The sequence below is a fragment of the Quercus lobata genome, chromosome 3, assembly GCF_001633185.2.
Source record: "Quercus lobata isolate SW786 chromosome 3, ValleyOak3.0 Primary Assembly, whole genome shotgun sequence".
In the NCBI taxonomy this organism is placed as follows: domain Eukaryota; kingdom Viridiplantae; phylum Streptophyta; class Magnoliopsida; order Fagales; family Fagaceae; genus Quercus; species Quercus lobata.
The window spans coordinates 36,519,789-36,546,747 of NC_044906.1; the positions used below are offsets into that span (position 1 = coordinate 36,519,789).

General features: G+C 36.1%; 2 protein-coding genes across 3 annotated transcripts; one reads left to right on the forward strand and one right to left on the reverse strand.

Annotated features, from left to right (window-relative positions):
* Nucleotides 1-731: 731 nt before the first annotated feature.
* On the reverse strand, nt 732-1,439 carry LOC115980831. Its single transcript, XM_031103043.1, has one exon. The coding sequence runs from the start codon at nt 1,437-1,439 to the stop codon at nt 732-734; it is 708 nt and encodes a 235-aa protein (XP_030958903.1).
* A 3,086-nt stretch (nt 1,440-4,525) lies between these two features.
* On the forward strand, nt 4,526-26,003 carry LOC115979273 (probable RNA-dependent RNA polymerase 1). 2 transcript variants are annotated; one of them, XM_031101255.1, is made up of 5 exons: nt 4,526-4,624; nt 6,593-7,121; nt 7,886-9,780; nt 10,532-10,682; nt 25,009-26,003. In XM_031101255.1, exons 2-5 carry the CDS (start codon nt 6,624-6,626, stop codon nt 25,828-25,830), a joined length of 3,366 nt encoding a protein of 1,121 aa, XP_030957115.1. In that variant the 5' UTR covers nt 4,526-4,624; nt 6,593-6,623; the 3' UTR covers nt 25,831-26,003. The 2 variants fall into 2 exon arrangements, with proteins under 2 accessions (XP_030957115.1, XP_030957116.1); XM_031101256.1 differs by lacking the exon at nt 4,526-4,624 and having other exon boundaries at nt 4,637-7,121.
* Nucleotides 26,004-26,959: the final 956 nt, after the last annotated feature.

The following is a 26,959-nucleotide window of genomic DNA, read 5'->3' on the forward strand; positions in this document are numbered from 1 at the left end:
ATAGTCGTGTAGGGGGAATAGGCATCCACCACGATGAAGTTTACCTCCACCACTTTCGATCCAATTTGTATGGGTAGTCTGATCTGACCCTTTGGAATAACAGTCTTCCCCTCGAAACTAATCAAAGGGGAATTGTAGGTTGTTAGGTCCTCGTGCTCCAATCTTAGCCCCTTATACAGGTCGGGGTACATGACCTCGACAGCGCTACTCTAGTCTATTAACACTCTCTTTACATCGTACCCTCTTATCCTGAGTGTGATCACTAGAGCATTGTTGTGGAGTTGAATGGTTCCGATCTTGTCTTCGTCTGAGAAGCCCAAAACTCGTCAAATTTCCACTCTGGCTCTTTTGGGCTTTGGATCATTGCTCTCGGCGGGAAGCCAAGCTACGGACATTACTCTGGAGGGGCGAGAACTGGTCCTACCGAGGGCAACGAAGATAACACTGATCATTTCCAAGGGCGGTTTCGAAGAATTATCCCTCTTGGGTTCTGAATTTGTTTGGCCCTCTCGGCTACTAGTGTGATGCAACAGATGTTTCAACTTCCCTTCTCGGATCAGTTGGTCTAAATGGTCCCACAAATTCCTGCAATCCTTTGTAGTGTGCCTTTGGTCCTGATGGTACTGGCAATAAAGGTTCTGGTTTCGTCTTAGGGGGTTTCCAACCATCTTGTTTGGCCATTTGAAGAACAGTTCGTTCTTAACCTTCTCCAGAACCTGGTGCACCGGTTCTCAGAACACTGCATTGACCATCTGAGTGTTGGTAGGTCCTAATTGACCACCAAAATCTCTCTGTGGCCGGTTATTATTGTATTGGTCCGACCTGAAATCCCTCATTTCCTGAGGGATAACCTTATCCTTTCCTTTACCTATTTGCTGGTCTTCCTCGACCCTCTTATACTTGTCAATACGGTCTATGAGTTGACGCAAATTGGTGACAGGTTTTCCCATTAGGGACTTCCTTAAGCCATGCTCGATTGGGAGGCCACTCTTGAAGGTGCTGATGGCGACGTCTTCAAAGTTATCGTTCATCTCATTGTACATCTCCCAATATCTGTCTGAGTATGTTTTCAGGGTCTCTCCCTTTCTCATACTCAGAGATAGTAGGGAAGATAGGGGTCGAGGGACTCTACTGCAGGTGATGAAGAGAGAACCAAATGCCTGGGTGAGCTCCTTAAAGGAGTTTATGGAATCGGCCTTCAAGCTATCAAACCATCTCATTGCTACGAGTCGTAGGTTGGATGGGAAGACTTTGCACATCAAGGCTTCGTCTCTGGAATGGGCGGCCATTCTCTGATTGAAGTGGCTCGCATGCTCTACGGGGTCTGTCTTGCCATTATACATGGTAAACACAGGTTGAGTGAACCGCCAGGGGAGTTCTGCTCGCTCAATTCTTCGCTTGAAAGGCGACTTGGAGATTTGATCTAATGCCTTGCCCATAGCGTCATTTCCCACACCTTTTCAAAGGGGGCTTTTATGCCTACGCTTGTGGTGGTGCTCCTTTTTGTAGGAGAAAGACTTGCTGGGCGGGGTCTTTAACCTTCGTCTGTAGCTACCATCCTCTTCACCGTCAGGGGAGGCGTCTGGGCTGGAGGAGGCTTGCCTCCGCTGTGCATGGCATAGCTTTCTCTTCAGCTGGTCGACTTTCAGCTGCAGTGCTCTGGTATTCTCCTTTTAAGAAAGTTGACCATTTCCCTGTGACTGGCTTTTTCCGATCTGGGCACTATGCACACCCCTCTCGATCCCTTCTTCGCTCAAGGTTGACGAAAGGGTTTTAACGTTGGGATCCTATGGATTCTGCTTGTCGTAGATTTGAACTTGCCATGGTTGAACGTTGAGCTCGCTAACACCCAAGTATTCCTTCTCACAGACGGCGCCAATTGTAAGGACCAGCTTTGGACTTTTAGCCCAACAAATATATGGACTTAAGCCCAAAACAATAAATTTATAGAGAATGGGTTGGGAAATTGGGCTTGCGTGAACCAAATAACAGAAAAACAGGTTTTGATGCTAAAAAGAGAAAGATAAGAGAAGTTTGTTAAGGAATAATGTTCTCAGATTGGTCTGAGGACGTTGATTCTTAAATATTTTACACTTAAAGCTCTATTACATATTTGTTTACAGTTTTTCTCTCTCTCCCTCACATGGAGGGTCTTTCATGTTATATAGCCCCCTTTGGACCATCTTGATCTTACACTTGTTGATCATTTGAGCCATTACTTTAGTACTTGTCCCATCAAACACCCTTTTTGGCTTTCTGTGAGTTACGTTTGCCGAGATTGTACTGTTCAGAGGTCTTCTCCACATAAATGCGGCCAGAAAAGTAGCTGTAGTGCATTTAATGCGGTGGTAGCAGCTTTCTCTTAGATATTTTTGAGTTTCCTTCCTTCTTACACGTTCATGAGACACTTTTCTATTGCTAGAGCTTCTTGGAGGGTTACCTTAGTTGTTGGGATATGTGCTTGAGCTGTCTTTATCATATCCGAGGAGGAGCCTCTCCTCGGATTATATTCCATTTGCCCCTCATTTATAAGTCTCTCAGTGGGAAATCCTGATAACTACTTGCTTCCCGTCGGACAATTCAGCTGTCCCGGACAAAGGCCCAAGGCCCAACATGTCATTCTGGGCCTTTATCCCTACATTAGTTGTTGTGTAAAAAAAGAGAAACAATTAAAAAAATTAAGAAAAATTAATATTTAATAAAATTGAGTTAAAAATAAATAATCTAATATGAGTATTTTTGAAAAGTAATTATGTAGAATAAAAATGCAACTTCTTATATTATAGTAAACAAATACTTTTACACGAATTGATTTTTTTTTTTTTCTTGAGAAGATATATGAACTGATTTGAGCTCTAATATTTTTAGTTTTCACTTCCTATGAATAACTTTTTTTTTTCCCTTTTTTTAATGAAAAGTCTCTCTCTCTCTCTCTCTCTCTCTCGTGTAGTAGTGGTACACTCATGGTCGCTCCAGAAGCTTATAAACCATGAGTGGGAGGGTTCTCTAACCGATGTGGGATTCGGGTGAGCCTAGGTGTCAATCACCACAAGGGCAAAAATCCTAGGGTTCCACACTCGGGGACGAGGACAAAACCGTGAGGGACTGGCTCCCCAAAGCGGACAAAAGCCTTCTAATGTCCCCACAATAACAAACAAATATTTTTACACGAACCGAATAATACACGAATTAATTTTAATGCTCTAATATTTTTAATTTTCACTCTTAGGAATAACTTTTTTTTTCTCATTTTTAATGAAGAACAATTTTTTCTTTTTTTTGAAACCAGAGTAACTTTTTCTCTTTTTTTGTTTAATTTTTATTTTTTTATGGAAGACAAGGAACTTCATTAAGAAAAAAAAAAGCAACAAATTTCCACAAGCAGGGTAACTTTTTCTCTTGATTGGTCACATCCAGCAGGAAATTTCCAAGCGATTTAATTATATATACAATCATTAAAATTAAAATATTTACGAATATTAAAAAAAAGTAGATTCTTATATTATAATAAACAAATATTTTTACACGATGCATTTTTTTTTTCTTTTTGGAGAAAATATATGAATTGATTTGAATGTTCTAATATTTTTAGTTTTCACTCTTAGGAATAACTTTTTCTTTTTTTCTTTTTTAATGAAGAACAACTTTTTTTTTTTTGAAGCCAGAGTAACTTTTTCTCTTTTTATTTTTTTTATTTTTTATATATTTTTTCTGGGAAGACAAGGAACTTCATTAAGAAAAAAAAAGCAGCAAATTTCCACAAGCAGCCAGGGTAACTTTATCTCTTGATTGGTCACACCCAGTAGCAAATTTCCAAGCGATTTAATTATATATACTATCATTAAAATTAAAATATTTACAAATATTAAAAAATGTAGGTTCTTATATTATAATAAACAAATATTTTTACACAAACCGATTTTTTTTTTAGAAAATACACGAACCGATTTAAATGCTCTAATATTTTTAGTTTTCACTTGTTGGAATAACTTTTTCTTTTTCTCTTTTTTATTTTTATTTTTTATTTTTTAAGAAGAGCAACTTTTTCTTTTTTCAAGCTAGAGTAACTTTTTTTCTCCTTCCTTTATTTTTTTATTTTTTTATTTTTATGGGAAGACAAGGAACTTCTTTAAGAAAAAAAAGCAGCAAGAGTAACTTTTTCTCTGGATTGGCCGCACAAGCACCAAATTTCCAAGCGATCCAATTATAATTGCTCAAAAAAAAAAAAGAAAGAATGAGAGAGAATCTGAAACACTTTATGCACGTAGAAACTCACTACGTGGCCTAAAACTATTATCTCAAAGAAGCTCTCTGCAGCAAGATTGCATCCTCAAACAAACCAAACATCGAAACGTGTCAGTACCACGTGAGAATGAATGATTGGGTCATGGAAACGTCAGCTTCACAAGTCAGCAGAAATAGTTTAAACCGAAAGGGTCTCACGAAGCATGGTATAATTACTTTTTCTGCCTCATTAAGTTATGTATTTGTTTTAGTTTTAGTCTGAGGAATTGACTTGGGATTGACAACAAAAGACAGCGACAGAGTAAAAGACACTGACACAGTGACACTCTTTGAGTTCTTTCGCCTTCTTCATGAGCTTTGGTTATTTTCATTCTCTCTGGTGAGACTCCTGACACTTAAGACTCCTATATACATAATATTCTTTCTTCATCTGCAAGCTTCATTGATGTGGGTGTCTACTGAAACTGATCAAACTTCAAAGGGACTGTCTTTTTGTCATTTCTTTTACTGGGTCGAATTTTTTTGTGTTTTTATTATTATTTTTTTTCTGGGTTGAAATTGGTTGGAATTTTCAAGTAGTAAAGGGATTGATGCATCTTTGCTTTAGTTCCTATGAGGGTTTGCTTGTGTTGCTTTATACTACTATGTTTGTTTGATTAATTTGATTATGAGCATTATTATTCTTTGGGTTAGTTCTTTTGCTGCATCTCTTTCTCTAGTTCTTTTGCTTGGCCTACTAGATAATCTATGAGTTCTTTAATTTTTTCTGCTTATTTTCAAACTGCTACTTAGTTAAAAAATGAACTTTCTTCTTATAATAATGGGTCATATTATCAATTAAGAGCCAAAGCCACTGTACTTCCACTTGTTTTTCTTTGGAGAATAACATGGTGATTAAACAATTCACCAGTCGCATTGAAGGGTAGGGACCTGGAGCATTTTAATTTGCTAAACAGTAGATCAAAACCCTCACAAGCATGTGGCCTTATCATAATTGTTGGGAAGAGTGAGATTCATATGGCCTAGTCTCGACAAATTGTCACAAATGTAGGAATAGACAGAGGTTTAGGACTGAAGAGTGAATCTATACATAAAGGGGCTAATGATTTGTTTGGACTTATTGTCAAGCTCAGATTTATAATCCTACCATTAGTTAATTCGACAATCTAGTCCAAGATTTAACCATTCTTGCTTAGGGATTACTAGAATTTGTGAGTTACTAGATTTGCTTTTGATCTATGATCCTACCTATAGTTAGTTTAACAATCTTGTCCGAGATTTCACACTCTTATGCAGAGTTTGATTAGAATTTTTGAAGTAGTGGATTTTCTTTTGAAAGTGAGAATCACATTCTTTTAAGTGTTTAGTGGCAGTAGAAGTACATACAAAATCTTAGTGGTTGCTTCGTATTTAAATTTGTGATTCTTTATTTGATTGTGTGACAAGACCACATGGCGATGTAGTAAAAATGAGAGGACTAATTGGTGAGGTAGCAGCGTTTATGTAACAAGTAGGTGATGCACAAAAATTAAGAGATAGATTAAGATTGGAAATCAATTTTTCAGGAAGACTAAGAGTGATGGATCTTATAATGATAGTTACATTCTTAGACAATCCTTGCTTTCTCTAACTGCATCTGGTTATAGATTGAGATTCCTTCAAAATATGACTTTTTGGATGCTCATAGAAATGTTTAATGTCTGGTCTGGAAGTATCCATACTATGGACTTGATTTCGGGTAATAATTGTCTTTTGCATGTATATGGTAAACTTGATTTTCTTGCCTTTCTTGCATTGATAGAGACTTTTTTGGTTATTTATTTATTTATTTTCTAGTTTTGTGAACTTTCACTAAGTTATGCAATTTTACTTCTAGAATAATTGGGGTTTAAACACTTTCAAAACCTTTATCATTCATACTAATTATTGCAATACGGACTTACCATCTCCATATATTTTTATGACATACACCCACCACAACGATGGGTACTGCTCCAGCATAAATGGAGGCAGTGTTGTTTTACTATTGTACTTATGGACTGACATTTGAGAAGTGGGAGTTCAGTGCCAAGAAATTAATTTTATTCAAAATAGTGTAGATTTGCAACATTCAGTAAGGTATTTATTTTATTATTAATTTCTATGAAAGAAGGGATAAATTCTTTACTGTCTTGATAGAAAGACTAAGCAGTTTTTTTCTAGTTTATGATATATTGTGCACATACAAAAGAAGGGATAAATTCTTTACTGTCTTGATAGAAAGACTAAGCAGTTTTTTTCTGGTTTATGATAGATTGTGCACATGCAAAGTAACATGTAATATATTTTTGTTGATGACTTGTGGCAGAAAAGAGTTCTTGTAAAATTAATTGGATTGGATGGGTAAGACAATTCAGTTGAATGGATGCCATTCGGTTGTGACTGTAATGGCAGTGAAGGAGTTTGTGGAGCAATATACAGGTGAAGGAACTGTATATGCTATTAAGATTAGGCAATGCGGAGGTGTGCTTCCAGGGGCATGTGCTATCATTCAATTCAACACCAGCAGATGTGCTGAATTAATTATCTCCTTAGCTCAGTGGTTATGGTATGGGACATCGGCTCAGGAAATGAAGCGTGATATTGTACCAAAGCCAAGAACTTTTCTGCGTGGCATGTTAAAACTGCATCTTGGTTGTCAGATCTCAAATGAAAAATTTGTAACTTTATGGAATGCGGTGAATGTTTCAGTGAATTTTGGGATTGGATTACGGAAATTACAATTTTTTCTTTCCCACAATTATGTGGAATACAGACTCGATCTTTACTATGAGAATATTTGGCAGATTGAGTTACATCGTTCACGTAGTCAAGACACTAAGCATCTTTTGATTCAGGTTGGTCTGTTTTGATTTGATTGTTCATTTTAATATAAAAAATACCTGGTTATCTTCTCTTTAGCTAAACAAATAGTGTTATTTAAGTGTTGATTCCTCCATTGTCTTGTTTGAACAATTTTCATGTTTTACTTTGTTGAAATTACTCGTGAACGCCAGTTTTATCATATTCAAATTACAAATATACCCTCACAAGGATTAAGAATTACAAATGTAAATAATATTTGGACTACATATTCAAAAAAGTTCATCTGCCAATGAACTATGGCTCAACTGGCAATTCTTTCATAATAATGGGTTCAATACCTATTGGGTGTGTGTAGTTTACCAATATAAAAAGGGTTCATGCTATCTTCTTTAATCATCACATCCTTGTGCATAAACTCAGAAGTTCTAACTTTGATTTTCCGTCTTCTGTAGTAAACAATTATACTCCCAGTAGAACTCATGAGTGCAACACTTGTGATGCATATATAAATTGAATTTTTTTTAATGTAAAATAATATTTTTGGTAGTTAGTTATCTAGTGCAAGGTTCATATAAAGATACATTTTTGTGTCTAGTATGAAAACCAACTACTTCATTAGCATATACTCTAGCTATATATTGATGCTTGCAATAGCTATTAACAAAACATGGTGGATTCTCTGTAAGTACCAAATGACTTTACTTTTTCTCTAACAATAACTGTTAGTTGACATTCACAGAAGGATTCTTATAATTATTTATGTTATAATATTTTTTATTTTTGTTTTAATTGTTAGTTATTTGGCGCTCCTCGGATTTATGAGAAGGCTGTGCTCACCTCAGGAAATGCAGTTGAAGATCCTAATCTCAATTATATCATGCATGTTTTTGATGGCCAATGGATTCGTACAACTGATTTCACTCCATCATGCTATATTGGGCAATCTTCTGCTTTGTGTTTGGAGCTTCCTTCTGATCACCAGCTTCCAAATTTTCTGGAGAACTTTGGTTATTACAAAGAAATTGAAGAAAGATATATTTTGGAAACTGGGTCTAGTTTTTCTTCCAATATGGATTTGGTGCCTATTGTTGGCCCTCCGCCTGGGATTACTTTACCATACGATATCTTGTTTAAAATTAACTCGTTGGTTCAAAATGGCTGTCTTGCAGGACCAACACTTGATGCTAGTTTTTATTGCTTGGTTGATCCAAGAAAAATGAATATTGCCTTTATAGAATATGCCCTGGAGAAACTTTATCATTTAAAAGAATGTTGTCATGAGCCTTCGAGGTGGCTTAGTGAGCAGTATAGAAAGTACATCACAACACGACATCCTCCAAGGTCACCTGTTATATCGTTAGACTCTGGGTTGGTGTATGTACGTAGGGTTCAAATAACACCTTCTAAAGTTTACTTTTGTGGTCCAGAAATTAATGTGTCAAATCGTGTCTTGCGCAATTTTCATGAAGATATTGATAATTTTCTTTGTGTCTCCTTTGTTGATGAGGAACTGGATAAACTGTATTCAACAGATTTATCTCGACGTGCATCTTCTGGTAATGAGGATAGGAGAACTGGAATCTACAAAAGAATTCTATCTATTCTTAGAAATGGCATAATTATTGGTGATAAAAAGTTTGAATTTCTTGCATTCTCATCAAGTCAATTACGAGAAAATTCCATGTGGATGTTTGCTTCAAGAAATGGATGTAATGCTGATGATATCAGAGAGTGGATGGGCATTTTTTGTCAGATTAGAAATGTGGCGAAATATGCTGCCAGATTGGGTCAATCCTTCAGTTCATCCACAGAAACTCTTAGTGTTGATAAGCATGAAATTGAAATTATTCCTGACGTAGAGGTTGTTCAGGATGGGGTCAAGTATGTCTTCTCTGATGGAATTGGGAAAATATCTTCTGAATTTGCTAAAAATGTAGCTTTAAAATGCAGTTGTAAAGGACACACTCCATCTGCCTTTCAGATTCGATACGGTGGGTACAAAGGTGTTGTCGCAGTTGATCCAACCTCATCTGTGAAATTATCATTAAGGAAGAGCATGTCTAAGTATGAATCAGAAAACACAAAACTAGATGTTTTGGCACATACCAAGTTTCAGCCTTGTTATCTGAATCGCCAATTGATCACCCTTTTGTCTACCCTTGGAGTTGAGGATTATGTTTTTGAGAAAAAACAAAAAGAAGCTGTAGAACAACTTGATGCTATATTAATAGATCCGTTAAGGGCACAGGAGGCTTTGGATTTGATGTCCCCAGGAGAGAATGCCAATGTTCTAAAGGAAATGCTCATGTGTGGTTATAGGCCTGATTCTGAACCATTTCTTTCTATGATGCTGCAGACATTCCAGGCATCAAAGTTGTTGGAATTGCAGACTAAAACAAGGATATTTATTCCAGATGGAAGGGCAATGATGGGATGTCTAGATGAAACTAGAACTTTGGAATATGGTCAGGTATTTGTGCAATTTTCTAGTAATAAGCTTAGGCAGCTACACAATGATTTCAGCATGTGTAGCGGCAGTGGATCAGATCAGCGATTTGTTCTTGAGGGGAAGATAGTAGTTGCAAAAAACCCCTGCTTGCACCCTGGCGATGTGCGTGTTTTGGAGGCCGTTAATGTGTTAGCTTTGCACCATATGGTGGACTGTGTTGTTTTTCCCCAAAAAGGATTTAGGTAAATTAAATCTCCTAGTACTTCTTCAACTTTATCCTTGAATAATGTTATTTGAATCATAGGTGACAACTTTTATTTTTGTCTCTCTCATCTTTATGTGAAAGCACCATTTTGTTATTGAGCTAGCTAGATTCTACCTGTTGTCTGCAAGAATATATTCTCTGTAGATGATATGTTGCAACTGTGACTGCAGTGGATAAATTTGCATGAAGTCCTTCAATTTTTATATTTGAGTACTACAGGGCTTAGTCACCTCTCTTTCTTGTTAGCAAATGATTTTGTCAACCATGCTTGTCATTTGTTAAAACATGATAAAAACATGGATATGGGTTTGGGATGTTGTGGTCTTCCTATTAGAGTTATACTCGCAAAATCCCCAAAAGGGAAATAATAACATAATTATGGTTCAACTTAATGTTTAACTACCTTATGTTTTCTCTTACAGGGGAATCAAGTGTCTATGCTACATGGGACTTCACTTTCCCTTGAAGTTTTAAAGTTTCGGATTTATGTGATGTTGATAATTTGACATACACCTGAACTAATTTGTGTATTTCGAGTCTTATGTAATTTTGCACCTAGGATTTTGGCTTTAGTGGTAAGATAAACCATTATTATCAAATATTATATGCTTTGTCTACAACATCATCAGTTAGTTTATATGTGGCAGAATGTTGTTCATTCTTTTGAATGCTCTTTAGTGGAATTTTCTAAAGATGATTGTGACTGACAGTTGTTTGATTTTTATAAGGCCTCATCCAAATGAGTGTTCGGGTGGTGACTTGGATGGAGATATATACTTCGTCTGTTGGGATCCTGAACTCCTTCCACCTCAGCAAATTCAGCCAATGGATTACTCTCTAGCACAAAGTTTGCAGTTGGATCATGACGTTACCATTGAGGTATAGCTGTCTGGATAAATGATAGCATGTTTAAATAACTGGGCAGCCCTTTTTTTCCCCTATGTTTTAATCTAAATGTAGGTTCTCTTAATGTGCTTTTGGCAAGCTCTTAGGTTCTTATTTTGCCCTTATATCAAGGTATCTCAATGTTATAATTCATGATATCTCTATTCCCCATTCCCCTCTTGTGTGGCTTGATGTCATTATAACTGTTGTGCCAAACACACAAAGCAATAAAATAGTAAGCACCACAATACACAAATGGTTCTAAATCCATGGGCAACACCAATGATGGTGCAACAATAGTGTGGTTGAACTTGAAGCAAAAGTGATGTGGTTTTAAAAGTCTAGTTATATGTGTCTTAGGGTTAAAACAATTTTAATTTGGGGTTTAATATAACTAGTTGTGGTTAATTTTGTATTTAGAGGCAAAATTGTAACTTTTGCAACTCCTATGAATTAATGGTATTTAAGTTGTTTAGTTGAGTTTAGAATTTTCTTGGAGATCCTATGTATCTTCAGTTTTATTTTTTGAGTTCAAGTTAGTGTTTGATTAGTTTTTGCTCTATAAGGTTTTTTTTGTTTATTAGAATTCAAACTAGGATTCTTAATACTACTAGTATAGTTTATTAGGACCCTCAAATTAGGAGCCTTAATACTACTAGTACAAGAAAAAATCCTTACATATATTTATGCTTAATGTACTCAAAGATTAGATGGAGTTGATTAATAAAATATTGAGTGTTTTTGATGGAGGAAATTTGTGAAAACAGAAAGTTGTGAAAATGGAAATTTGTTTTAGAAAGCTAAGTTGGTTAGAGAAAAGAAAGAAAGAACTAGCTCTTTAGGAGACACTCTTGGTATAATACCTCACAGGTAGAGATTTTTTGGATTCAAATTCCACCAGTTATAATGAGGGCAGCCTTGCTTATTTATAGTTACATAAACAAGCTGTTGAGTTAGTTACAAGAACCCATCATGTGGCTGCCATGTGTTTAGCCAAAGCCTAACAAAATTCTCTAATTAATTGATAGGCTATTGCACTTATCACTAACAACCTATCAGCTAACTAACTAATTATGTGTTACAAGTGATAATGGCTATTAGACGTAAAAGGAACTGCTTATCATAGACCATAAGAAATAGTAACAGCTAGCTTTAAAATGAACTGCATCAGGACTGTCCCTCTTTGGAACACAATTGTCCTCAAGTGTGGCTTGTTGTATACTGATCTAGTGCATGATAGTGCAGCAGGTAATGTACATTGAAACTGTTAGAAATGCGTAGATAATCGATTAGGTAGCTTGACTTGGTAGGCTTTGTCATTGATCTTATGTAGTATAGGACAAGGACCAATCTTCTTTTGCTGCAACTTAGTATAAGGTCCAGCAGGGTTCCTCTCCTTGGTTAGTATCACCCATACTAGGTCACCCTCCTTGAAAATCACTTACCTTTTCTTCTTCTCAACTTATAATTTGTACTTAGCATTGTTGGCCTTCATTTTCTTCTTAATATACCTATCGAAAAAAAATTTTCTTCTTAATATTTGCATTAAGCTGTTGTATAAATTCAGCTAATTTTGTGGCTTTTAGATGCTCCTTGGGTAATGGTTGGCAAGTCAAGAACATTGGCTGGTTGCATTCCATAAACAATCCCAAAGGGAGAGTGTTGAGTACTTGAGTTGTTCTATTGGTAGATGAGTTAGTTGCATTCCATAAACAATCTCAAAGGGAGCATGTTGAGTTGTTCTATTGGTAGATGAGTTGTAGGCAAACTCTACTATAGGTAAAACATTTTCCCATTCCTTAGGTTTGTCCCTTACAAAACACCTTAGGAGGTTGCCCAAGCTCCTATTGATCACCTCAGTCTCTCCATCCATTTTAGGATGGAAATTGGTGCCATACCACACTGCAAGTTAGTACCAATTTTCCTCCTCAAAGTCCTCCAGAAAAGGGCAAGGAACTTGGCATCCCTATTAGACATAATTCTGGTTGGAACTCCATGCAACTTATAGATCTACCTGAAAATAAACCAGCAATATTGGAGGCATCATTAGTCTTCTTGCAAGCCATAAAATGGGTCATCTTGGAGAATCTATTCACTACCACTAGAATGGAGTTTGATCTTCTAGCAGTAGGGGGTAATCCAAGAACAAAGTTCATGCTAATGCTAGTCCAAGGCTTGTTAGGCACTGAAAGGGGCAGATACAATCAAGCATTGGTGGCTTTCCCCTTGCTTTGCTGACATATCACATATCTTTGAACTAGTCTTCCCACATCCTTAAGCATGCCTGGCCAATAGAATTGTTGTTGTAGGAGCTACAGGGTCTTCTCTCTCCGAAAATGACCTTGGTTATGCACTTCAAGAAGAATACTGTGCCTAAGAGAACATTTTGGAACACAAAGGAGCAAGCCTTTGAAAAAATTTCCATCTTGCAGGTTGAATCCAGGACAGGGCAGCTATGTTGCCTTGTAGATTATGCATAATCTGAAACAGCTTGAAATCTTCTTTATAATGCTCCTAAATGTCTCAAAGCCCTCAAATATGTTGTGCATTTTAACTAGTAAGGAAGACCTGCTAAGACCATTTGCAACTCTATGAAGGACTCTAGCTTTGTGCCTTAAGTTAAAGTTGAACTGTTGTAGGTAAGTAGCCCATTTGACATGCTGTTTGTTAAGGGTTGCTTTACTGTTGAGGTGTTTAAGAGCCTTATGGTTAGTATGGAGTGTAAATTCCTTGTAACCCAAAAAATACTCCCAATGTCTTATTTCTTCTACTATGGCATTGAATTCCGCATCTTAGGCAGTCTTGTTAAAAGCACTAAGTGAACTTAAGCGCAAAGCGCAAGTGCGTGCCTGATCAATGTGAAGCGCACATTTAATTTTTATTTTATTTTATTAAAGGTCAATACAACAATCAAGTGATCAATTAATCATATAAACTAAAATAAAATTTTTATATAATTTATATAACATTTATATAATTCTCTTGTGCTTTACAAAATATATGCAACCTTGATATTTGATGGTCATGATTACAAAACATGGTTGAATCAAAATAGAAGTATAGAACCAAAACGACAAAGGCTAAAAAGTACTAGAATGTTAAATAATGTTATCTTTGCCTAACAAAATATATTTGCCTAACAAAATCAATGCAAATATGCAATGCAATCATAATCTACATAATCATCATCCTCATTAAGCAAGGGACCATCATCATTGTCATCACAAGATTTGTAGCCCTCATCATCTTCATCTTCATCATGAGGAGCATGTTGTGAACTAGAACTTGAACTTGTCGCTTGCCCTAGTGGCCCCATTCTTGATCTCATCTCAAGTTGAATCATTCTTCTTCAACTCCAAAAGCTCTAGCAACACTACCCCATGTCAAAATATCATCAAATAGAAGATCATCTTTAGCAAATTCATCTAGTTCATCTTCTTATAGTCTTCCAGTCAACCACTCATTGTTATCATCTATTAGGTGTATAGTAGCACACCACACTATTAGTTTTTATATATTAAATCAATAGCTTATATCAAACATATTTAGATCTAATGGCTAATCAAATCAGGATATATATATTTTTATTATAAAAAATTTACAAAAAGATCAAAAAAGCACGTTTTGCACTTAATAAAAAAGCTCTAAAAAGCGTGCCTAAGGTGCGTTTTTGTGAGGGCACCTTGCTTTACAGGAAAAATGCCCCAAGGCATGTGCGTTGTGCGCTTTGTGCTTAAGCGCGCTTTTAACAACACTGATCATAGGTGTAGTAGTTCAGCTTGGTTGAGTTGAGTTTTTCACTGAAATAGGCCACATGTTTTCCCTCTTGATTGAGAACACCCCCTATGCCAATGCTAGAAACATCACAATTTAAGTCAAAGATCTTTTCAAAGTCAGGAGCCTGCAATACTAGTGCTACAGTAAGGGCAGCTTTCAAGGCCTCAAAATTGTGCTGCTTGGCCTCATACCACGCAATAGTAGACAGCTTGAAACAGACAGTGAGTGGTGTTGCAATTGTGTCGAACCCTTTAATGAATCTCTTGTAAAATGTTGCTAAACCATGGAAGCTTCTTACCTCAGCCATTGATCTTGAAACATGCCAATCTAGAATGGCCTTAACCTTCTCTTCATTCGTTGCAATTCCCTTATTAGTCACCACATACCCAAGAAAATGTACCTTACTGCAAAGGTACATTTCTTGGTATTTGCATAGAACTTATCCCTTCTTAGTAACTTAAACACAAATTGCAAATGTTTCACATGATCATTCAAAGTCTTGCTATATACCAATCTATCGTCAAAGTAAACTATAGCACATACACCAAGCAAATGTTGCAACATTTGAGTCATTACCCTCATGAAAGTAGCAGGTTCATTAGTAAGGCCAAAGGGCATGACAAACCACTCATATAGCCCAATATGAGTCTTAAAGGCAGTCTTCTACTCATCCCCTGGTTAATTTTAATTTGATGATAGCCACTTTTGAGGTCTATCTTGGAAAAGATTTGAGAACCAGCTAAATAGTCAAGCATATCATCTAGTCTAATTATAGGAAACCTATATTTGATTGTGATCTTGTTAATGGCTCTACTGTCAACACACATCCTCCAACTTCCATCCTTCTTAGGGGTTAAAAGGGTTGGTACAACACATGGACTAATACTTGGCCTAATGTATTCCTCGTCCAATAGTTTTTGCACTTGCCTATTAAGTTCATCATTTTCCATTGGTGTCATTCTATAGGCAACCCTATTAGGAAATGCAGAACCTGAAATGAAATCAATGGCATGTTGTATGTCTCTCATAAAAGGCAATTCAGCAGGTAATTCATTAAGGAAGACATCCTCAAATGATTTGATCAATTCCCTAATAGATTGAGGAACTACCATAGCATCTAACTCTAATATAATCAATAACATTTAAATCACACTAGTTGCTAGAGTTTCTTGAGCAAATTTCTTGACAACAATCAAAGAACTAGGCTGCATAGTAGTAGGAGTTTTAAGAATCACCTTTTCTTTCATTGGCAGTAGGGTGTACTACTATCCATCCTTGTTTAGGCTATAGGTGTTCTTCCTTCCATCATGGTTGGTGGGCCTTTCATACTGCCAAGGTCTTCCCAACAGTAAATGGCATGCATCCATATTCACTACATCACAACAAACTGAATCTTGGAATTTCTTCCTAATTGAGAAGGAGACCACGCATCTCTTGGAGACTCTTATATCATTGCCATTCTTAAGCCATGTCAGTTTGTAGGGGTAAGGATCAACTTTAGTCTTTAAACCTAGTTTATCAACAACTTCTTCAGAAACCATATTTTCACAACTTTCCCCATCAATAACCAAGCTGCAACTCTTGCCACCAATATTGTAGGTGGTGTGAAATTTTTTTCTCCTTAACCAATCCTCATACTCCTGTTTTGGTGCTAACAGGGACTTCTTCATGACCAAAGCCAAACCTTCTTCCTCATTTGAGTCCCCTATAACAATTTCTTATGTGCTGGGATCATACATTGGAAATTCTTCATCTTCCTGGTCTCCATAATCTTCAATCATTAAGCTTTAGCCTTGCTTTGAGCATTAACTCCCCCTTTCTTGCAATTTGTGGCCTTGTGCCCAGCTTTTCCACACTTGTAGCACTTAAATGTAAAACTTTATACTGCTTTAGGGGCTGGTTTGACTGCATTAGGAGTTGAAGGTAAACCTGCACTGCCAATCTTGAAAGGTTGTGCATTGTTAGTAGTTAACCTTCCTTGAGTGCTGACTTGGGTACCTTTGCTACTATCATAAGCTTGGAACTACACAAAAGTTTTTCTTGCAAGTTGCTTCTCAAACATCAAGGCTCTTGATAGGCCACAAACTGAATGACCCCTTGTGATAGAAATTAATTAATTAATTAGCCAAATTATTAATTAATCAATTTATCATGCAAACGCGTGGTAGCACAAACAAATCATCAATAAACTAATTATGCAGCGGAAAATAAATAACACGGTGATTTGTTTACGAATGGGGAAAACCTAATGGCAAAAATCCCACCAGGTGATTTTCAGGTTACCACTCCTGAAATTCCACTATTATCACAACAAGTGGTTACAAATAAAGGAATCCAAGTACCTTACCAACCTACAGTTGAACTTTTACCCCAATACCCAATTGAACTTATTTTGTAGTAATAGTTCCCCTTTCGATGCACGGCTTCCAAGTACGTGACTAACCAATTTGATGTGCGGATCCCAATACGCAGCTTACTCCTTCGCACGAATTCTAGTACGTGACTAACTCCACAGCAACCCTTTGATTATTGTAGTTGATTTACAGCAGCTTCACATAGGAACACCAATAAGATCTTCAATGTTGGTGCAAGAGACTTTGCTTGGTTACAAAACCTAAAGGCGTACAAGAAACGTAGCAAGAACTCTTTCTTCTGTAGAAGGAGGCTAGGGTTTCAAAAAGAAAACTTTATGAAGCTCTTTGGGGTTGGGTTTTTCTTTTTCCACCTCCTTTAAATAGGAGTTTAATGGGCTCTCCTATTCCAAATAGGTTTATACAAACCTTGGACTTTCCTAGTTCAATAAGGATTATACAAACCCATAAACAAATAGTCTTTTAGAATAAAAACATTGCTGGCTATAATCTGAAAACCCGTAAGCTCGATAGATCGAGACATCTGTCGAGCTTTAATGAATCTCGACAGATCGAGCTTCTGTCGAGGAGGTATCGAGACCTGTAGATTGCACTTTTCTTGAGCAGTTCTTAAGTAATCTTCATGTCTTCAATTTAACCACTTGTAATGATCATCTTGAACCTACTTAGATTTACCCAAATACAAGTAAAGTGCGTTTTGTCAAAAGATATGCCAATTTCATAAAAAATTTCCTAACAATTTCCCCCTTTGGCAATCCGTGACAAAACCACAAGAGTACATTGAATGTCCTAGAATACATTCTACTCAAGATTATAGAATAAATAAGCCTAATCTAAAAGATCTGAACCTTGGAAGTTGCTGCAAGAAGAAGGTTCGAAATCTTGACTTGGCTTTAACTTGTCTTTCCTAAAAGGCACTAAACAAAACAGATCAAGGTACCATGTGGAAAATAATGACAAGTTAAATAAACAAGAAACATGTGTATAAAGAGAGAAAAGAAACAACACGTGAGATAAAGAGTGAAACACATACATCATCATCTAATATAGAAACAACACATGATGTATGTAAATGGTTACAAAACCAAAAGATACACAATACAAAAAATATATCAATATCAATGTGTATCAAACTAACTCTTCCCCTAAGTTAGTTACATAAAAAACTTTCTTCCTTTTAACATGAAGTTCTCCCCCTAAATCTATTACTCCCCTTGAGGAATGACATTCAATTCTCAAATTTCTCCCCCTTTTTGACACGATTGTCAAAGGGCATAAAAAAACCAAAAGACATGACGGAGACAAACAGAAAACTGACATAGAGGGAACAAGGAGAACAAGGAACCATAGACCTACAAGAAAAAGAAAAACAAGATGCTATGGACACAAAGATAATCAAAAATATGCAAAACATGTGAAAAATAATGCATGCAAGAGGATCTCGATCGATTGAGAGGTGGCGAGACAGGTGTTGAGCATAATAGACGTCGACAGATGCAATTGTCGAGGATCTGTCGAGGGACAAATCAACAAAAGGCTAAAAAGATCTCGATCGATCCACCAGGTGTCGAGAAGCTATCGGGATTGCGATAAGAAAATGCTGAAGAAGCTCGACAGACAGCAAGGTATCGAGGAGGTGTTGAGAAGGTATCGAGATAGCTTTTAAAAGCAGTTTTTCGAGATGAGAAAAACAGAGACATGAATGCAATCCAACATGCAACTCAACCAACGATCCAATCAACATATTAATCTCTCAAAATCATCTCTCAATTAAAATTTTAAGCATATGGATCTTCAAAAACACACACACATACACACATGCTAAACAAGTCTAACTAATTTTATATTTCAAAAACAAGTTAAGACAGTTTAGTAAACATACATTAACACATGTAAAATCTTGTGATGGCCAAATCACATTGTACCTGCACATGTATCAAGAATAGCAAAGAATATTGCGTGTTGTGTGTATACATGTTATGACGATTTGAAATATGAGAAAATCACTTTAACTCACACACAATCATAACTGCTTGATGGGGACTATCACCTTTGAGGTACATCCTATAACTCCCACATCTCCTAGAATACACTTTTGCAATCATATTTAAAACATTTTTGATCTTTTTGCTTTTAATATATATATATATATATTTTTTTTTTTGGCATATTTTTCTTTTTAGCATATCATGCATGGGCATATTAGATAGAGAAAAGAAATACCCAATGATATTTGACATTCCAATTTTGCTATACCTAAGCATACAAATGTCATTGACACTGCACTTTTGCTATGCCGAAGTATACAGGTGTCTTATTATGATTGGCGAGCAACAGTGGTGAGATGGTTATTTATGCCTTTCTCTCAGGATTTTTTAGTCCTTTCCGTCAAAAAGAGTGATATGCGTGTTAAGTTTAAGAGACAACTTAATCGTACTCATCACAAACACGAGTCACAAAGCTCACTTGCTTAGTTGTGCGTAGAGATGCTCATCTAAACTACAAATGATACAAAGTTTAGAAGTTTTTGTTTCAATGGTCATCCAAGGTACACAAGTACCAAAGTACACAAAACACACATTGTTTTTGTATTTTTCTGATTTTTTTTTTAATTTTTAATTTTTATATCAAAAACAAAACAAAGCAAAATTGAAAAATAACCAAACAAAAACATGTTAAACAAACAACATGAAAGCATGAAAGAAATATGCATATGCATGAAGGCATGATAGAATGGTGCAGATGCATGAAAGCATGATTCCAAAAGCAGATAAGAAATCAAGCAAAGAGAGTCCTACTTTATATAGAAAGAATTAAAGTAGAGGACAAATAGAAAAGACAATTAAGTCTTAGGATCCTTTATCACTCACATAGCACGAGTCTTTGGCCGGGAAGATGAAAAGGCACGTGTCCTAGTATGACTACTATAGGACATAGAGGAATTAGAATTCCCTTGAAATTGAGTTAAAGAGTTCAAAACTTTTAATAACTCACCAAGAATAGGTACAGAGCCTTTAGACAAAGAATGAGACCTATTTGACACTCGCTTATGAGGAAACAACTTGAAACAATTAGGATGAGTGTGACCGGAAGCTCCACAATGGTGACAAACATGAATAGTTTTTGAACTACTATGCTTCCTAGAAGGAGGTCTAACCTTAGAGGTTGACAAATTAGGACAATTTGGCCTAATATGACCAACAATATGACAATGATTACAAGTGGGGACAAATTCAGAAGTTTTATTCAACCTAGGAGGAGTTTTAGACATAGGTTTAGAAACTTCAGCGTTAACATCAGATTGTTTACCTTTGTCTATCCTAGCAATATTAGCCTTCAACTCTTCATTATTCCTTTTAAATGGGGGAACATAAAAATCTTTTTCTTTTGAGTTAGGCTCAACAAGAAGTTTGGCACTAGTTAATTTTTTAACTTCAGTTTTAAATTCAACTAGTTGCTCTTCCAAACTATTAATTTTGTCCACCTGAGATGAAATTTGATTTTTAAAATTTTCATTCAAATTATTGGCTTCATCCAATTTTGCAATCAAATCATCTTTTTCAAGCTTGACCTTTTTAAATTTAGCTTTTAATTTTGTAAAACATTCAAGAGATTTCATACAAAAATTATAAAGCTTGCAATAGGCATCTTGAATATCATCATCATCATTCAACATAAAATTATGCAAATCAAAACAATCAAGAGTTTCCATGACAACAGGGGTCAATGGATCACACAGCAAAGATTAAAACCTAATCAGAGTGTGTCTGCTCTGATACCACTTGATAGGCCACAAACTAAATGACCTCTTGTGATAGAAATTAATTAATTAATTAGTCAAGTTATTAATTAATCAATTTATCAAGCAAACGTGTGGTAGCACAAAAAAATCACCAATAAACTAATTATGCAGCGAAAAATAAATAACACGGTGATTTGTTTACGAATGGGAAAAACCTAACGGCAAAAATCCCACCGACTGATTTTCAGGTCACCACTTTCAAAACTCCACTATTATCATAACAAGCGGTTACAAGTAAAGGAACCCAAGTACCTTACCAACCTACAGTTAAACCCTTACCCCAATACCCTATTGGACTTGTTCTGTAGTGACAGTTCCCCTTTCGATGCACGGCTCCCAAGTACGTGACTAACCAATTTGATGCGCGGATCCCAATATGCGGCTTACTCTTTTGCATGAATCCCAGTACGTGACTAACTCCACAGCAACACTTTGATTGTTGTAGTTGATTTGCAGCAGCTTCACATAAGAACACCAATAAGATCTTCAATGTTGGTGCAAAAGACTTTGCTTGGTTACAGAACCCAAAGGCGTACAAGAAACGCAGCAAGAACTCTTTCTTCTGTAGAAGGAGGCTAGGGTTTCAAAAAGAAAACCTTATAAAGCTCTCTGGGGTTGGGTTTTTCTTTTTCCACCTCCTTTAAATGGGAGTTTAATGGGCTCTCTTATTCCAAATAGGTTTACACAAACCTTGGGCTTTCTTAGTCCAATAAGGATTATACAAACTCATAAACAAATAGTCTTTTAGAATAAAAATATTGCTGGCTATAATCTGAAAACCCGTAAGCTCGATAGATCGAGACATCTGTCGAGCTTTAATGAATCTCGACAGATCGATCTTCTGTCGAGGAGGTATCGAGACCTGCAGATTGCATTTTTCTTGAGCAATGCTTGAGTAATCTTCATATCTTCAATTTAACTACTTGTAATGATCATCTTGAACCTACTTAGATTTACCCAAATACAATTAAAGTGCGTTTTGTCAAAGGATATGCCAATTTCATAAAAATATGTCCCTAACAGCTCTATTGTAACCTTTAGAAACAGACCAAAGTTGGTGCAAATATAATGGATCTTGAATTGGTGGTTTAAGAGAACTCAAGAACCTTGCAACCATCTGTTCTTCACTCTCATATAGGTATACTTAAGCTACCAATTGATAAAATGCCTCGGTATACTCTCCCACACTACCATGTTGCTTCAAATTATGTAGTTGTTTGTACAAGGACTACATATAATTGAAAGGCTGAAATTGGTTTCTTATTTTCTGCTTCATCTTGGACCAATCTTGAATCTTTCTTTTGCCTCTTCTAAATCTTTGAACTTGGAGTTGTACCCACCAAGCTGAAGCTCACCCTCTCAGCTTGATAGAGATCAACTTCGCCTTTTGGGAGTTTGGTACCTCATGAAAATCGAAGATTCTTTCCACTTGGTTAAGCTAGTGCATGAATGCTTCATGATTCAAGCTACCATAGAACTTAGGTAACTCAATCCTGAAGTTGGATTCCTATTTCGGTTCTCCCCTCAAAGGTCCAAGCACTTGCCGTGGAACACCTCCTCGAAGATGACCAATTGGGCTATTGAAGTGGTTGTGGCTATAAGCTTCAGCTTCTTTTGTAGGTTCACCATCATTTCTAGGATGATGATGCTGATTTCTTCTCACTTCCTCATTCAAGGTAGCAAGTTACCCCCTTAGCAACTTTACAGTCTACTCCAATGTCACCTAGGGTTCCCCTTCTTGGTTTGGTTGCGGCTACTGCCTAGGATGAACTTGCACCTCAAGTTCATGTGCTGCAGAAGCTCTCTTGTTCTTTCAATTGTATTCTACTAGTGCCATCCACACAAATCTTTGGGCTTACTGATAGAGGATAAGAAAATGAACGCAAGGATTAAATCTTGAATAGGCTATGCTTTAGAATTGAAAGGACAAGAAAGAACTTGAATTCCCAAATGGATCTCAAACTCTGATACCAAATTATGATGGAGGAAATTGGTGAAAATGGAAAGCTGTTTTGGAAAGCTAAGTTTCTTAGAGAAAAGAAGGAATGAATTAGCTTTTCAAGAGACACACTCTTCGAATAATACCTCACAGGTAGAGATTTCTTGGATTCAAATTCTACTAGTTACAATGAGGGCAACCTTGTAGTTATATAAGCAAGCTACTGAGTTAGTTACAAGAACCCACCTTGTGGCTGTCATGTGATTGGCCAAAGCCTAACAAACTTCTCTAACTATCTGATAGGCTATTGCACTTAGCACTAACAACCTATCGGCTAACTTTCTGTTACAAGTGAGAAAGGCTATTACAAGTAAAAGGAACTACTTATCGTACAACATAAGCACTAGTAACAACTAGCTTTAAAAATGAATAGCATCAGTTTTGAGTATTGAGGCACGTTGGCCTTCATGTGTGCGCTTTGGTTTGAGTCAATTAGGGTTTGGTTTACTAGTCAAAGTAGGAGTCCTAGTTCTATTAGGAGAAGTTAAGATTTATGGTTTTTACGAAGTGTGTTATTGTAATCAAATGAGGAGTTGATCAATAAAATATTGAATGTTTTGAGTATTGAGGTACATTGCCCCCCCTCCTTTCTTTAATATTCTGCTGCTATGCACACTACTTGTCATAGATTGTTGGTGAATTCGATTTTGCATTTCTTCTTATTTATTAGCTTCCTGGAACTAATTATTTTATTTTTCCCCCAACCAAAATCTACTATAATGATATGAATTACAAAGTACAACTACACTTATGAACCTCCCATACACAAAATAAACATTTACTAACCCAAAACCCCAATATCACACTAAGATAATAGACAAAGATTTGTCTTCCAATTCTCACACAATATTCTTTGAAAGTTACACCACCATTTTATTTTTAGGGACTATAAAGTTGTGATTTTCAACTATGTTGTGTTTGCTTTAATTCCGTACCAAATTTGATTGTAATTTCTTCAATCATTTTCCCTATATGTTTTTGGGATTAATTGTGAGGGATGAGTGTGAGAGATCGGTGAAGACTCAAGCTTCGAAAGATGAACAAGTGGTTTTCGTGACTGGCTCACGACTATCTTGCGAGTAGCTTACCCGTGAAAATAGCCATGTGCAGAGCACATGACTGGATGATGAAGAGTCATGCCAGGTTGTATGTTTTCGCGAGTGTCTTGCGGGTAAGGCCAACCCGTGATGAATTTTGTAGAAATTGTGATTGATTTCTATTTACATATCACCTCACATGTCTCTCAAGCTTTTACTAGTTGCACACACTACACAAGTTACTCTTTGCTAAACTTGGTACATTATATTGTGTGTGATCTTGTTGTGGCCATCCAAGATTACATGTTCCTGGATTTTGATGCAAAATGTGCTTAAAGTTTGAGTTTTTGAGGACAATTGATTGAAAATCTTGTTTTTGGAAGATCTAGGTTGAATTCAAGTGTTTTTGAAAAACTTTTAATCTCATACTCATGCATTTCATTCATGAAATATTGTGCTTTGAGGAGTTTCTGCATTAAATCGCTCTGTTTTTCAAAAATTTGATTTTTCCATGCATCATTTATGTTTAGGCTTCACATGTATTGCATTGATTTTTTTTTTGTATCCATCGTGCAGTTTTGCAAGTCCTATCTCTCATTGTTTTCACACATAACATGCATACACTTTGCTAAATTGGGTACTCAACTTGATTTAAAAATTAATTGATTAATTTTTGAGTTATGTACTTTCTAGTATATGCTATTTTTATGTGTGAATTGTAGACAATTATTTTTTTAAGAGTTATGATGGATAATCAATGTGCAAATATTTTCTCTACTCATGCAACTGTTTATGGGTCACATAGTGCCATGTTTGCATTTTATTGAAAAATAGAATATTTTTCTTCATGTATATCATCAACTTAGTTTTTAAGTTTGGTTTATGTCTTTTTACTTTTCCCTTCCTCCTAAATTTTCCCCAAAACTTGTTTTGTTTTTTCTATTTTTTTAGGGGGAGAAGATTGTTTTTAACCTGTGTTGTTCATAGGGGGAGTTGTCTCTATTTTCTATAGAGTTGAATTGTTTTGTGTTCCCTTAATTCTCTATTTTCTATTATTCTCTGTTGCGTATGTTTTCTGTCGGCCTTCTAATTGGGTTGTCTTTGTCAATACATGACAAAAAGGGGTCTAAAAACTAACAAATTGGAATTCCATGAAAATCCTTCAAAGCATTGAATTGATGAGTTGCATTTCTGTATATGTCATAACGTATTGTCAATTCAATGAATTTTAATTTTCTGCTCAATTTTATTTCTAACCTCATGCCCTACAACTTAAAAAGGTTCTATTTCCCACAAATTCCAATATAAGAGGTGTTTATTTTTTCTGTTACAGGAAGTCCAGGAGTATTTTACGAATTACATTGTCAATGACAGCTTAGGAATTATTGCCAATGCTCACACAGCATTTGCAGATAAAGAGCCTACAAAAGCAATGAGTAATCCCTGCATAGAGCTTGCAAAGCTATTTTCAATTGCCGTTGACTTTCCGAAAACTGGTGTACCAGCTGAAATACCGCATGAACTTCATGTCAAAGAATATCCAGATTTCATGGAGAAGCCTGACAAACCCACCTATATATCAGACAATGTGATTGGAAAGCTTTTCCGGGAGGTGAAAGACATTACACCAAATTCTAGTTATTTTAAGTCCACTGCTGAAGTTGCAATGCAGTCGTATGACTCTGATATGGAAGTTGATGGCTTTGAGGATTTCATTGATGATGCTGTTTATTACAAGGGAAATTATGATTACAAGTTGGGAAACATGATGGACTATTATGGCATCAAAACTGAGGCTGAAATACTGAGTGGGAATATCATTAGAATGGGCAAGTCTTTCACCAAGAGAAGAGATGCAGAAGCAATTGCTATGGCTGTAAAGTCCTTGAGAAAGGAAGCTAGGGCCTGGTTCAATGAGAAGGGAAGTGATTTAGATTCTGAAGCTGAAGATGTATATGCAAAAGCTTCAGCTTGGTACCATGTCACATATCATTATAGTTATTGGGGTACCTACAATGAGAGTATGGATCGAGATCATTTCCTTAGCTTTCCATGGTGCGTTTATGACAAGCTGGTCCACATTAAGAAGGAAAAAGCGAGAAAAAGGATGGTTCTGTCTTCTCTGGAACTCAGTTCAGCCGTGGATTGCGTTTGAGTTGAGAAGTTTGCATTTGTTGTCCCCTCTTGAACTTTTGATGATCTCTATAGCTTAACTTTTCCTTCTTCTCATGTGTGCGTTATAATGTAATGAGGAAGTGCAGAATTTAACTTTGGTACATGATGTTTGCTTCTTTTAGTGGTGTATAATATTATGTCAGTTTAGTAAGATGTAAATGCCTAAGTTGATCATTTTATTATATAGATCTATGGTTTCTTCCTTTTATAGAGACTCTTAACCCACAGTAGTGGTTTTGAAGCCCTCATTATATTTGGCAACGGTCAACTCTGCAGGCTGAACCTTTACTTGAAAAGAGTTGGTGATCAAAGTACAGGGTTATCAGCTACTTCATTCCAACTTTAGGAGAATACGATAAGAGGCATGATGTCTACGTTTATGGCAAGTTGTCAACATCTATCACCAAGGGCGGAGCTAGAAATTTATCTTTGTGGGCGTCAAGATTAAATAGTTATATTGATTCACAAAAAAAATCTCTATTTATGTATGTATGACTCACGCATCAATGGTCTAATGAATTTTTGTAAAGTGCTTGAAGAGAGTGTAAGATTTATGAGAACATTTGCACTGAGTGATGAGTTCTTTTGGAAGGGATTGGAAAGTAGAACATTGGAAAATACATATTAAAAAGAGAAGCTAATAGTAAAAGTGAGTAAAACTGTAAAACTTATAAAAGCTGTGAGCTTGTTGTTTTACAAAAGTTGTGGGCTTGTTGATGTGTTGGGGGAGGAGAGATGGAGGAAAGACTGAAAAAAAAGTCAAAGTAATTATGTAAATTTGAATGAAACTGTGAGAGATCGCAACTTCTGTGGGAAGGTGCTCTCAAAAAAAGAGATTTGAGTGCTTTTTCAGGGCACTTCTTTTTTTGGGTCAATGGTGTGGAGTCGCCATTTATTTTTTATACAAAAAATAAGAAAAAAGTAAATACAAAATTACCTGATCAAAATACTTCATTGTCATTGATTGAATAGAAATAGATACAGTCTTGATAAATTGAATCTTACAAGGCTTTGAGTCTTAGTTACAATCTACCAAAAGAATACATGACTTTTTGTCATAGTTACAACCTACCCAAAAATAAAAAGAAAGACAAGGCACAGGTCTACCT

What these genes read in the sequence shown, in the direction of transcription:
- LOC115979273 (XM_031101255.1), top strand. Translation starts at nt 6,624, where the DNA reads ATGGGTAAGACAATTCAGTTGAATGGATGCCATTCGGTTGTGACTGTA. An exon ending in TTTCCCCAAAAAGGATTTAG is followed by an intron (nt 9,781 to 10,531) that starts GTAAATTAAATC and finishes GATTTTTATAAG; the next exon opens with GCCTCATCCAAATGAGTGTT. An exon ending in ATCATGACGTTACCATTGAG is followed by an intron (nt 10,683 to 25,008) that starts GTATAGCTGTCT and finishes TTTCTGTTACAG; the next exon opens with GAAGTCCAGGAGTATTTTAC.
- LOC115980831 (XM_031103043.1), bottom strand. Translation starts at nt 1,439, where the DNA reads ATGGGCAAGGCATTAGATCAAATCTCCAAGTCGCCTTTCAAGCGAAGA.